Genomic DNA, 12,997 nt, shown 5'->3' on the forward strand with positions numbered 1-12,997 from the left:
ACTACATCAAGTTAATCTAAATGAAAATAAGAAATATAAGATGAAACTTATTCAGTGCACTGGAATATTGTTCAAGTGCACTCGGTTAATATGAGCATTATTCTATAGGCTGTGTGTGTGTCAGTGTGTGTGTGTTTGGAGGGTTTTCTGTCTTCGAGGTCAATTTGATGGTCAAAGCGTCTGTGAGACCTTTAGGAGAATCTGAACCCGTGTTAGTGTGTGTGTGTGTGTGTGTGTGTGTTTGAGCTCAAAGTGGACTCATGAGTCATACTTTACCTTTGTAAAGAAACAAAGCTGTTTGCCTGAGGCCAGTGACAAGGTCAGCTAGGAAAACACACACACACACACACACACACACACACACACACACACACACACACACACACACACACACACACACACATCAGAAATCTGTCTCACACTCTAGTTTTCAAGCTCTTTTAATTTTTAAAGCCCATGCCTCTCTCTCTGTGCGTGTGTGTGTGTGTGTGTCTGATAGACTCTTTCAATTAGTCTGTACCCAGGGGCAGCAGAAAGCTTGTAACGTCCCTCCATGTTGAGTGTGTGTGTGTGTGTGTGTGTGTGTTATTGTGTGTATTGTTTGTAATGTGAATGTCTCGAGGGTTTTGAGGAGCAATTAGACAGTTGCACGTTTTAACGTATTGAGCTGTTTTCCAACACTTCAGATGTTTTTGCACAACATCGAATGACATGATATCAAGATTTCATTAATAGACACTAATATCAGTATTTTTTTCCACACACTTGATTAAACTCAGTATAAAATGTTAAAATTTGTGTGTGTGTATATATATATATATATATATAGATAGATAGATAGATAGATAGATAGATAGATTGATTGATTTGTCCCAAGAAATTAAAGATTTTATGGTTTCCTTTTTAGCTAACTATAATAAAATATTTAATTTATACATTCATATATTTTAAACTTAGTCTTTTTGGTTATTGACCATAATTGCCAGTAAATCAATATCCACCAGTATCTGTTGGTAAATACTATACAGAATATTGCATATTTTACTAGCACAGTTTTATCATCATTACCAACCATTTCCACTGTTGCAGTCTGGTAAAAGTGAATACACCCCCTGTATAGTAAGCAAGAACCGAGCTCAGCGCTGCAGTGACAGGAAGTGATGTCACAGTAATGCAGTGTGTGGGTGTTGCTGTAAATCCAGTGTGCTGAAGGTATTCCCTGTTTAGACACCCTTTGTTTCTCTCTCTGTATCTCCATCTGCCGCATCTCTTACCAGTTCAACTCCATTGATTTTAACTTCACTTTTGATTTGACCACAGCAGAGGCAAGAGACAGACAGACAGAAAAAAGGAAAGACAGACGGACATATAGACAAGCGGATAGAGAGAGGGGAACACAAACAAACAAAAAGAGATGGACAGGCAGATGAACAGATGAACATAAAGACAGATAGACACACATACAGAAAGACAGACACACAGGCAGACAGACAGACAGTCAGATGGACCTACTGACAGATGGACTGACACAGACAGACTTATGAACAGACTGACAGAAGGACGCACAGGCAGACAGACAAAGTCAGACAGATGGACGCACAGGCAGACAGACAAAGTCAGACAGATGGACGCACAGGCAGACAGACAAAGTCAGACAGATGGACAGACACAGGTAGACAGACACACACAGACAGAAGGACAGACACACAGACAGATGGACAGACACAGGCAAACAGACAGACACAGACAGAAGGACAGACACACAGACAGAAAGACAGACAGACAGACAAAGTCAGACAGATGAACAGACAAAGGCAGACACAGACAGAAAGACAGACAGACAAAGTCAGGCAGATGGACAGGCACAGGTAGACAGAGAGACACAGACAGAAGGACAGACACACAAAAAGATGGACAGACACAGGCAGACACATGGACAGGCACAGGTAGATGGACACACAGACAGATAGACAGACAAAGACAGAAGGAAAGAGACACAGACTGATGGACAGACACAGACAGACAGAAGGACAGACACACAGACAGAAGGACAGACACAGGTAGACAGACAGAAGGATAGACACAGACAAATGGAAAGACAAAGGCTGACAGACAGACAGAGACAAAAGGACTGACACACAGACAGAAGGACAGACACACAGAAAGATGGACAGACACAGACAGATGGACAGACACAGACAGAAGGACAAACACACAGATGGACGGATAGACACAGGCAGACAGACACAGATGGACAGACACACAGACAGATGGACAGACACACAGAAAGATGGACAGACACAGACAGAAGGACAAACACACAGATAGACGGATAGACACAGGCAGACAGAAACAGATGGACAGACACACAGAAAGATGGACAGACACAGACAGAAGGACAAACACACAGATGGACGGATAGACACAGGCAGACAGACACAGACAGAAGGACAGACACACAGAAAGATGGACAGACACAGACAGATGGACAGGCACAGGCAGACAGACAGACACAGACAGAAGGACAAACACAGAAAGATGGACAGACACAGACAGATGGACAGGCACAGGCAGACAGACAGACACAGACAGAAGGACAAACACACAGATGGACGGATAGAAACAGGCAGACAGACACAGACAGAAGGACAGACACACAGACATAAGGACAGACACACAGATAGATGGACAGACACACAGACAGATGGACTGCCGGACAGACAGAAAGACACAGACAGATGGACTGGCAGACAGAGACACAGACGGCAAAGAAACAGAAAAAGACGGATGGCCAGACACACAGAGACAGAGCGAGAGACAGGAGGGCAGAGGGTCCTGCAGAAATAAGGAAACTAGAAATGAACATCGTATATGACCCTACAAGTCATTCTATATTGCTTTGTGTGTGTGTGTGTGTGTGTGTGTGTGTGTGTGTGTGTGTGAGAGAGAGAGAGACAGTTTCCAGTAAAACGCTTGTGGGTGTTGGAGCTAATGGTTTAAATATCTCTCTCTCTCTCTCTCTCCATCTCTCTCTCTCTCTCTCTCTCTCTCGTCCTCTCTTCGCTCTCTAATTAGCTTCCTGTGGCCCAGCCTCTAATGTGGCATGTTTATTGCTTTAACTAACCACTCATTAGCCTGGCTGATGTTTTGTCAATATTAATTCATCCATTTAAACCAAGTCAAGTCTTAAACAAAGATGTTTGCTTTGAAAAATGGACTCAACCTGTTCGGCCATCCCGAGAAACGGGACAATAAATTTGCAGGAGATTCTTCTTCCTGTTCAGACAGGAAATGAGGTATAGTGTTATGTCTCAGCATGGCAGTGTCCGGCTGCTCATTCAGACCAAGTGCCACCCTTTTAGACAGGGTGTGTAAATAGAGGATAGGTTTAGCTACTAAAAAAAAGGTCAAGAGTGAAATTATTTATAGTTCAGTCTTGCATGCATAAATGATCGCATTGTATTTAATGTTGTAATTGTAGTTGATGCTTTTATATATAATTTACACAGCAGTTAATTTTGCTCAGGTTTCATATATGAAATTTAGCACATTTCTCTTAAATTTGCATAACCGTAATCTTTATCATTTTCAGTAGTAGTTATTCTCATTTTCTTTTTCATATATATATTTTTTTTTCGTTTTGTTAATCTGTCAATGATTTAAGTGAAATATATTGTGTGTATAGGCCTATATTTCTTTTAACGTAAGCCTACAGTTTTATTCAGTTTTCTGCGTTCACATAAGCAGTGCATAACTGTTCTGTTCCTGTCAAAATTTCATTAGTTTCCGGTTTTGGTTTTCATTCCTTGAACCGATTCGGAGCCCTGGTTAGCAGTCATTAATTTAATCAAGTAATCCTGGCTAAAGCTCGTCAGAAGATTTAATGCTCTGAGTTTATTCAGAGACTTTAAGAGCAGCTCTTCAGTCGAGTGTTTAAGGTTAAAGTTTCACGTCTCTCACTTCCACACGATGGATTTGTGCCGCGGTGTTGGGAATCAAAGGCCGGATTAGACTACAAACCACACACTGCTCTTAAACCTCGGCGCTGCGCTCCGGAACAAAGCAGCGAATCCCGGAGCGCTGGAGGATGTGCTGCTGTGCTTCACACTCACAGGAGGTTTGATACGTCCGAAGCGACAGGCGTGATGTGTCCGCTGACCAACACAAACACACACCAAACTGACCTTACACACACTTAAGAGCAGAAACACTGAGGTAACTTGGTTTCGGCTACACTGTCATCAAAAACAGAAATGGCAAAGATTCTAGAAGCTTTTTAGAAGTAAAGAAATTCACACTTTTATTCAGCAAGGATGCATTCATTTGATCAAAAGTGACAGTAAAGACATTTTTTTTTAATAAATGCTGTTTATTGTTCTTTCTATTTGTCTTTGAATCCTGAAAAATTAAATGTAGCACAGTTTCCACAGAAATATTGTGCAGCACGACATGTTTCTTGAGCAGTAAATCATCATATAAGAATGATTTCTGAAGATCATGTGACACTGAAGACTGGAGGAATGATGCTGAAAATACAGCAGAGCATCACATAAATAAATTATATTTTAACAGATATTCACATACAAAACTGCTTTTCTAAATAATAATATAATTTCAAATTAAACTTATTTCAGAATTTAATTTTTTCATCTAAAATTTCCTTTGATTCAGCTTAACTACTGTTTTTTTTTAATAGATTAAATTAAATGGCATAAATTATATTTTCAGTTTTCATTTAAATTTCTGTTTTACTTTTAGTAACTTTGTTTTATGCTTTTTTTCTATTATTTTTATTTTTTTATTTCTGTTTAATTAGAACACATAATTTTTGTAAAGTTTTAATCTAATATTTCTATTAAATTTTATGTCAGTATTATTTAGGTATTTACTGATGTATATAAAAGTGAATGGAAATCCAGCACACATCCCAACACACACACACACACACACACACACACTCACTCTCACACACACACACACACGTTTGTTTTTGTGTAAAGTGTGTTCATCCCATAGGTGTAATGGTTTCTATACTGTACAAACTGTATTTTCTATGGCCCTTCACCAACCCTACACCTAACCCTAACCCTCACAGGAAACTTTGTGCATTTTTACTTTCTCAAAAAAACTCATTCTGTATGATTTATAAGTGTTTTGAAGAATGGGGACATGGGTTATGTCCTCATAAGTCACCCTCTCCTTGTAATACCTGTGTCATACCCATGTCATTATACACAGCTGAGTCCTGATATGACACAAAAACAAGAGCACACACACACACACACACACACTCACACACAGACAGCTGAAGTCAGTTTCTGCTGAAAGCTTCGACTGGAGTCCGTCTGCATCAATTAGCTCACCTCATTGTTCTCTGTTGCCACGGTAATTACCCGGCGACCTGTTGCCGTGGCCACAAGCTCACGAGCAGACTCCGATAAATCCAGACGATCATTGTGTGTGTGATTATTAAGCAGCTGATCTTTAACAAATAACATAAACATTGATCAGATCCGCTGATATGTGTGTGTGTGTGTGTCTGGTCACATGTGCTGACCCCCCACCCTCCCACACATTGACCGTTGTCATGGAGACAGCATGTGTGGCTGTTGTGCACTAATAGAGGCCTGCAGTGGAGTGAAGGAGCCCCTCGTTAGCGCTCCGCTGAGAGAAAGACACACACACACACACACACACACACACACTGACCGCTTTGGGGTTTGTGTCCAACACCATGTTACCTCAATTCACTGACCTCTTTTGAACAGGGAACATTTTTAAGATTTTCTGCTAAACTTGGCTTGTGTAGTCTTTTCCAGATCCCAGCCTTTAAATGGGGGGGGGGCTGCATTTATTTGTATTTTTGTAAATTGTATAAAATATATATATATTTCTAGATCCCAGCACCTAGATGAAAATATGTGTTTTTCCACATTTGCTTTGTGTGTGTGGTTGAATTAAAATATTTTTTTTATTTTAAAAAATTGTGCTTTATTTAAATTGTTTTAATATTTGCTTTATTTTTATTTACTTAACGTACTGATTTCCTAGTTAGATGTTTTTTGTACACAATTCTGATTTAGTTTTAACTTGTGATTATTTTTGATTTTGAGTTTGACACTCAGACTCCCAGTGTGTTCAGATGCACGTGACATCATGTTGATGTGTGTAGTGACTGATGCTGTATTAGCTGAGCATCAATATTTCCACCTACAGTCATGATAACGGCTCTGGTCATTATGGATATTAATAAGCGCCTGTCTCTCAGGTAAAGCCCTGACGTTCCTGCTCCTCCAGCCGCCCAGCCCCAAGCTGCCAGCGCACAGCACCATCCGGCGCACAGCCATCGATCTGATCGGCCGCGGCTTCACGGTGTGGGAGCCGTACATGGACGTGTCGGCGGTGCTCATGGGTCTGTTGGAGCTCTGCGCCGACGCCGAGAAGCAGCTGTCCAAGTGAGACGCACACTTTTTTACTGTACAACACAGAGTCTCAGGGAATTTGGTGTATTTTAGATGAATAAGTCAAAAGTTGGGCTGTTCCATCTGTACATTTGGGAAAAATTACAGTCCGAAACTCAGAGATCTACAGTATAACCCTTCAAAATAAAAGTTCGGCTTAACTTGAAGAAATTATGACAGAAATATATAAGTATTGTGTAGTACTACTGTTTAATGAGACACACAATTTTCACAAATTACACTTTTTACTTCCATATATTAACAGCAAACCTTTTGTTGTGAAGCACTTTGATTGCCTTTCTTTACTAACCTTCGTTTTTGATAATAAATGTTGGTTTTACATCATAAATCCAGAAAAATTAAAACAACAGAATTTCTGAAAAAGTTAAACATTTCGTTAGTAGTTTATTTTTAAATAAATTATTAAACCGTTCAAGTTTTGTGAATGTAGTTGATTTGGCATGCTTTTTGATTAATACATTTACAAATGTAAAAGATTTATATTATTCTAAACTATTAAAATGGCACTTTTAAAATTTAAAATAAGTAGACATGCATTTTGTGTATTAAAATTGTATTTAGCCATAAAACCATATATATATATATATATATATATATATATATATATATATATATATATACAATACATGAAAATATAAGCATCCTGGTATTTTTTTTAATAAAATAAATGGATTTCAGTGGGCCCTACAAATGTGAAGAATTTATATTTATAAAAAAAATACGTATTAAATTGTGTACGCTTAATAATTTCAAATTATTAGACATGCTTTATTTTATTTTATTTTATTTTTTTAATTTTCTAACGTTTACTTAATTATGAAAATGGAGTCCAAAAAATTTCAAATGAAAAAAAAAAAAACCTAAAAATTATAGCAGAAACAATAAAAATGGATTTCATATCAAAATGATTTTGATTAATTAGACATGTATTTTATTATTATAAAATTTTATTTAACCATAAAAAGTAAATCCAGGAAAATTTTATGAATCGGAAATGAAATAAATGATTTTTTCCTTCAAAATAAATAAAATAAATAGTTGATAAATGGTGTAAGTTTTATGATGTCAGTTTTTTGATTGCTACGTACCATTAAAATGTATTTCAGAAAAACTGAAAAGGAAAAACAACAGAATATTAAAATAGAAAAAACGAATTTGAGAAAGCCGATATCATAAGACCCTAGCTTAGTCTGCAGGGGTTTTAAACACTCATAAGCAGCATTGGTTAGTTGTTCAGAGACTCGACGCTTCTGAATCAGTGCTGAAGTCCTTCACAGCTGCTCCAGATTCTCCTCATCCCCTGACAGACGAGAGGCAGGATCTAATGCGATTGGAGCCCATTAATATGATGTAATGATGTCTCGTCCTCAGGATGGTGAAAACCTCCAACCGTAAGAGGAAACCCATTCGTCTGGGCCTTCACCTCCGCGCCCAAACGCCCGCAAACCAGCTTACGTCCAGCCTGACCCGCTCATTAAGACGAAACCTGAGCCGGAAAAAATTTATTATGAGTACAAATATGTCTGCGTGGAGCGCGTGCTAATGCTGTTAGAGCCAAATGGTGCTCATTTTTCAGCCGTGATTACGTGTGGCGTATATGTGAGTCTTGAGTGGAACAACGACGACGATGATGATGATGATGATGATGATGAAGATGATCTTTCTTCTTTGACCTCCAGACTGAAGCAGGGCAACGTTATCTGCTTTTAAAACAACAAATCTATTTAGCGACATTCGAAGACCTTTAGTTTGAGAGAGCGAGAGAGAGACAGGAAGTGATGCGCGTGATGTGATGAACTGAATGTTTTATGGAATCTGTACAAGTGCAGTTAGAAAGATGATGGTTTCAATTAGACCAGAGACAAGAAATATAATCTTCTGGCTAAATTAATTATTATATAGCATTCGGTTAACTTAACATGAAGCTAGTTTTAAAAGGATCAAAATGTTTGCTATATATATATATATACATACAGTAGTCAACATTTAAAGTGAATCAGAATATTTAGTTTTTCTAAGACGAGAACACATTTTGGTTTTACAACAACTTTGATGAAAGGTTTTGATCCACTTTAAATGTTGAATGTTTATTTTTTGTTTTATTTACATTTTTATGTAAATTACTGATTTGATTTAGCTATACATATATATATATATATATATATATAATTTTTATTTTTATTTTTTCATGGCCGATTGCTGATTTTCTTTTGTAAGAGAGACCTTGCTGATTCAAATTTTCAGCATACACGAAATATATACCTTTTTTTAAATACAAAAACATAAAAACAAAAAGCATTGGATTTCCCCCAATCTGGACAAAGTTGCAAATGTTCTCTCACTTAAATAACTCTCCAAATAGGTAGTAATAGCAATTTATATAACAAAAAAGATGACATTTCCCACTGTTTCTTAAATTGTCATTTTTTGGCTAACCTTATTAAATGTGTCATCTTTCACATCAAATTCCTACATTGTTTAAATTTATTCAGAATAATAAGAAACTGCAAATGAAATAAGTATGAACAAACTGCATCTTTCTACTGTAGCAATCACACAAGCTGCATTAGATGCATTCACACAGACTGTTCGATGAATGCATTTACAATGGAAAATTTTGAATGCATAAAGAATTAATAAGATAAGATTAATGTTTTAAATATTTTTTAAACCTACAAATAAGAAATGTTGGGGAAAATGCAATGATAGTTTTAAATATGAAACCAAACCAGTATGTGGCAGCGAATGACTGTTTGTTTGAATGAGTGAGTCATTTAGTCAACAGATTCGTTCAAACGGCTGATTCATTCAATATGTGATCATTTTTATTTTATTTTTTAACTACCGCAGTATGCATATAACTTTGTTGAGAGTCTTTCTCTCACACTCACTGTGAAAACTCTTCTGATATACACACACACACACACACACAGTGCCTTGTTTAATGATTCCCATGCATAAGTATTCATACCCTTTGGGACCATTGAAATTGTGCTCAAAGCATTTATATTACTTGTAGATGTTACTACACTTCGAGTAAAGTTAACCTGTGGCAAATTCAATTGAATGGGCTTGTTTTGAGCACAAACATCTTAATAAAAGGTCTAACAGCTGAAAATGCATATCAGAGCATAAACCAAGCCCCGAGGTCAAAAGAACTGCGTGTAGAGCTCAGAAACAGGTTTGCATCAAGCCACACATCTGTGGAAGAGTTCAGCTTCACTGAATCATAGAGTTTACACATACAAACATAAACACTATTTAATATTGTTACATTATTAAAATAAATATGATTTGTATACATGTTTAAATTAGGGCTGTCAAAAATGGCGCGTTAACGACGTTAATTAGTTGTTTGTTGTTAATTACGTCAAATTTTTTAACGCATTTCACGCATGCGCAGTGTGACAAATTATTCAGGTCAGGAAAGTCTCGTCGATCTCTGAATTCTCAAGATAGTAAAAAACAGCGGCGAGCGCCGCGACGAAAACACAGAAGAAGCTTAAGGTTTTACCCCAGTTACTCTCAAATACATTCATGCCAAGCTCGATAAACAGAGACGACTTTAGTAGTTGATACGCTGGAGCTTCTTCCTGTTATAGCGTCCTGTGTTTCACACTGCACACATGCAATGCAGTGAAAATTACAGCTGTTTGGAAAAGCATTTGCATTTTTACTTGGTTTTACTGGCACTTGAACCCTTCAGAACGTGAAAATATCGATCCTAAAGTATTGTGGCAGAGCAAATGAACACCTCCCAAAAACAAGAGTGCCCAGAGTGCTGCTTATGTGATGGTGGCACATGTTTGTGTTTCTGAGTTCATTCTTTCGAGTTTCTCTATCCATAATTTCATAGATATGTGGCTATATTTAACCACTGGTTCACCTAAAACTCTTATGCTATCTGTAGTTAAATGGCATGGTTTGATATAGTGCTCAGGTAAATTTGATCTAAGTAAAAGTTAAACTTTTGAAATTCAGAAAAAAAGAACCACATATTGATGAATCAATACATGAAAATTATGTATCTGTGTCCTGTTATTTATCTTTTGGTATGCATTTCAGAAAAAAAAATGGTTAGGATTCAGGTGTAATTGCAAATAGTGATTAATCCACTGAAAATTCTGATTAATTTGATTAAAAATTTTAATCATTTGACAGCCCTAGTTTAAATATATTATTAAAAAATTATTGTATTTATTTATTTAAATGACCAGGATGTAGGATCTCTTTGGACCTTTCACAGCATCAAGAGAAGATATATAAATATGGTTGATCTTTTATTTTCAATGTTTTTTTGTACAGAATATATAAATAAATATGGATACATTTAAATAATATATTAAAAAAATATTATTTGTTTGACCAAAAATACAGTGTTTAGCCGTTGTTTTGAACTATTTCAGAACATTTCATACTTTTTGCTCTTAATTTATGGGGGAAAAATATATTTTTATAATTAACTACAAACCATCATCTGGTCTTTGGAGCATTTCCCACAGGATAAAGATCTCCAATCACTGATTTTTGTAAATGAATCAAATTAAAAAATTAAATAAAATGAAAACTTATGTGATTAGTCTTTATCACTCAATACAGGACAAAAAAGATAAAGAAGGACTGCATTTTGTCTCCTCTGTGATATTCTCATCTCTCTTTCTCTCCGGTGGCTCATGTTTTATGCTGACGCTCCTGAGATTAAAGTGATTGATCAGATATTGACGGATCAAGGAAGCACTCGGCTTTAGAGACCCGTTCATTAGCTCAATTACACACACACACACATACACACACACACACACTCACGCTCGCTCGCTCACACTCACAAACACACACACACACTCACACACACGCAGACACACACACACTCACAAACACACACACACACTCACACACACGCAGACACACACACGCAGACACACACACACTCACACACACTCACTCACACACACACGCAGACACACACACACACACTCACACACGCTCAGACACTCAGACACACACACACACACACACTCACACACAGACACACTCACTCTCACTCACACAGACACACTCACACACACGCAGACACACACACTCACAGACACACACACACACACACACACACTCACACTCACACATACTCACAGACACACTCACACACACGCACACACACACTCAGACACTCACAGACACACACACTCAGACACACTCACTCACACACACACACACACACACACTCAGACACTCACAGACACACACACACACACACGCTCGCTCACACACACTCACACACACTCAGACACTCACAGACACACACACACACACACACACTCAGACACTCACAGACACACACACACACACACTCAGACACGCTCGCTCACACACACTCACACACACTCAGACACTCACAGACACACACACACTCACACACACGCACACACACACACACTCAGACACTCACAGACACACACACTCAGACACACTCACTCACACACACACACACACACTCAGACACTCACAGACACACACACACACACACACACACACACGCTCGCTCACACACACTCACACACACTCAGACACTCACAGACACACACTCACACACACTCAGACACTCACAGACACACACACACTCACACACACGCAGACACACACACTCAGACACTCACAGACACACACACACTCAGACACACACACACACACACTCACACACACGCAGACACACTCACACACACACACACACAGACACTCACACTCTCTCACACACACACACACACACACACACACACACACTACTGTAGTTTGTAGTATCCCACAGATAAGCTTGAAATGCTTTCTTATAGATGTTTTAGCATTTTTTTAATTCAATTTGCCTTTGAATGCAAATCAGAAACAAACTTTAATCTGTATACTTTGTCTTTGTGTCTTTTAAAGCGGTTTGTGGAGGTCAAACTCTCTTTGGTTTGCAGTGAATGGTGGAGCGCAGGGCAGGGATCATCATGAAGGTTTTCTCTTTGTTTGAGCTCTGGCACATTTACAGCGGTGTTAAGATCGTTTCTGTAACGCAGAAGCTGTGAGCTTTGAACAGGATTTATCGACTCTTCCGCTGGATCGAGTTTGAGCGCTGAGATCTGAGCGCTTTCTCTCTCTCTCTTCTGTGTATTGTGTTTGTGTAATGTAAAGATCGACAGAGAAACTGGAAAGAAGTCTCTCTTAAAGACCCAGTTTGACACATGCAGTAGAAACAGCTCTAACAGTTTTTAGAAATGTGATCTTTGTATTCATGTTAACTTCATGTGTTTTTAAATTACATTTCTCATTATTAATATTATATGTAATAATAGTTATTAAGATTATATGTCATATAATGCATTGATATTTTATTATTAATAATATATTGAGTAATATATTAATATTAATATATGTATTTTTAATTAAAACCTTAAAAAAAATTATTATGCAAAAATGTGTAAATATACTCTTATCAACCTTTTTGTTTGTTTGCATCTGGCTGCATCTATGTATATATA

The 12,997-nt window shown here is 37.6% G+C and overlaps 1 protein-coding gene across 2 annotated transcripts in view; it reads left to right on the top strand.

Annotated features, from left to right (window-relative positions):
• LOC127985783 (WD repeat-containing protein 7) overlaps positions 1-12,997 on the top strand; it is a 93,705-nt gene that overhangs the window by 68,570 nt on the left and 12,138 nt on the right. For both annotated transcript variants that reach the window (XM_052587946.1, XM_052587947.1), the window contains one exon: positions 6,269-6,455. In XM_052587946.1, the coding sequence (XP_052443906.1) occupies positions 6,269-6,455 (187 nt within the window). The remainder of the gene's footprint in view (positions 1-6,268; positions 6,456-12,997) is intronic.

The sequence above is a fragment of the Carassius gibelio genome, chromosome B21, assembly GCF_023724105.1.
Source record: "Carassius gibelio isolate Cgi1373 ecotype wild population from Czech Republic chromosome B21, carGib1.2-hapl.c, whole genome shotgun sequence".
NCBI classification, from domain to species: domain Eukaryota; kingdom Metazoa; phylum Chordata; class Actinopteri; order Cypriniformes; family Cyprinidae; genus Carassius; species Carassius gibelio.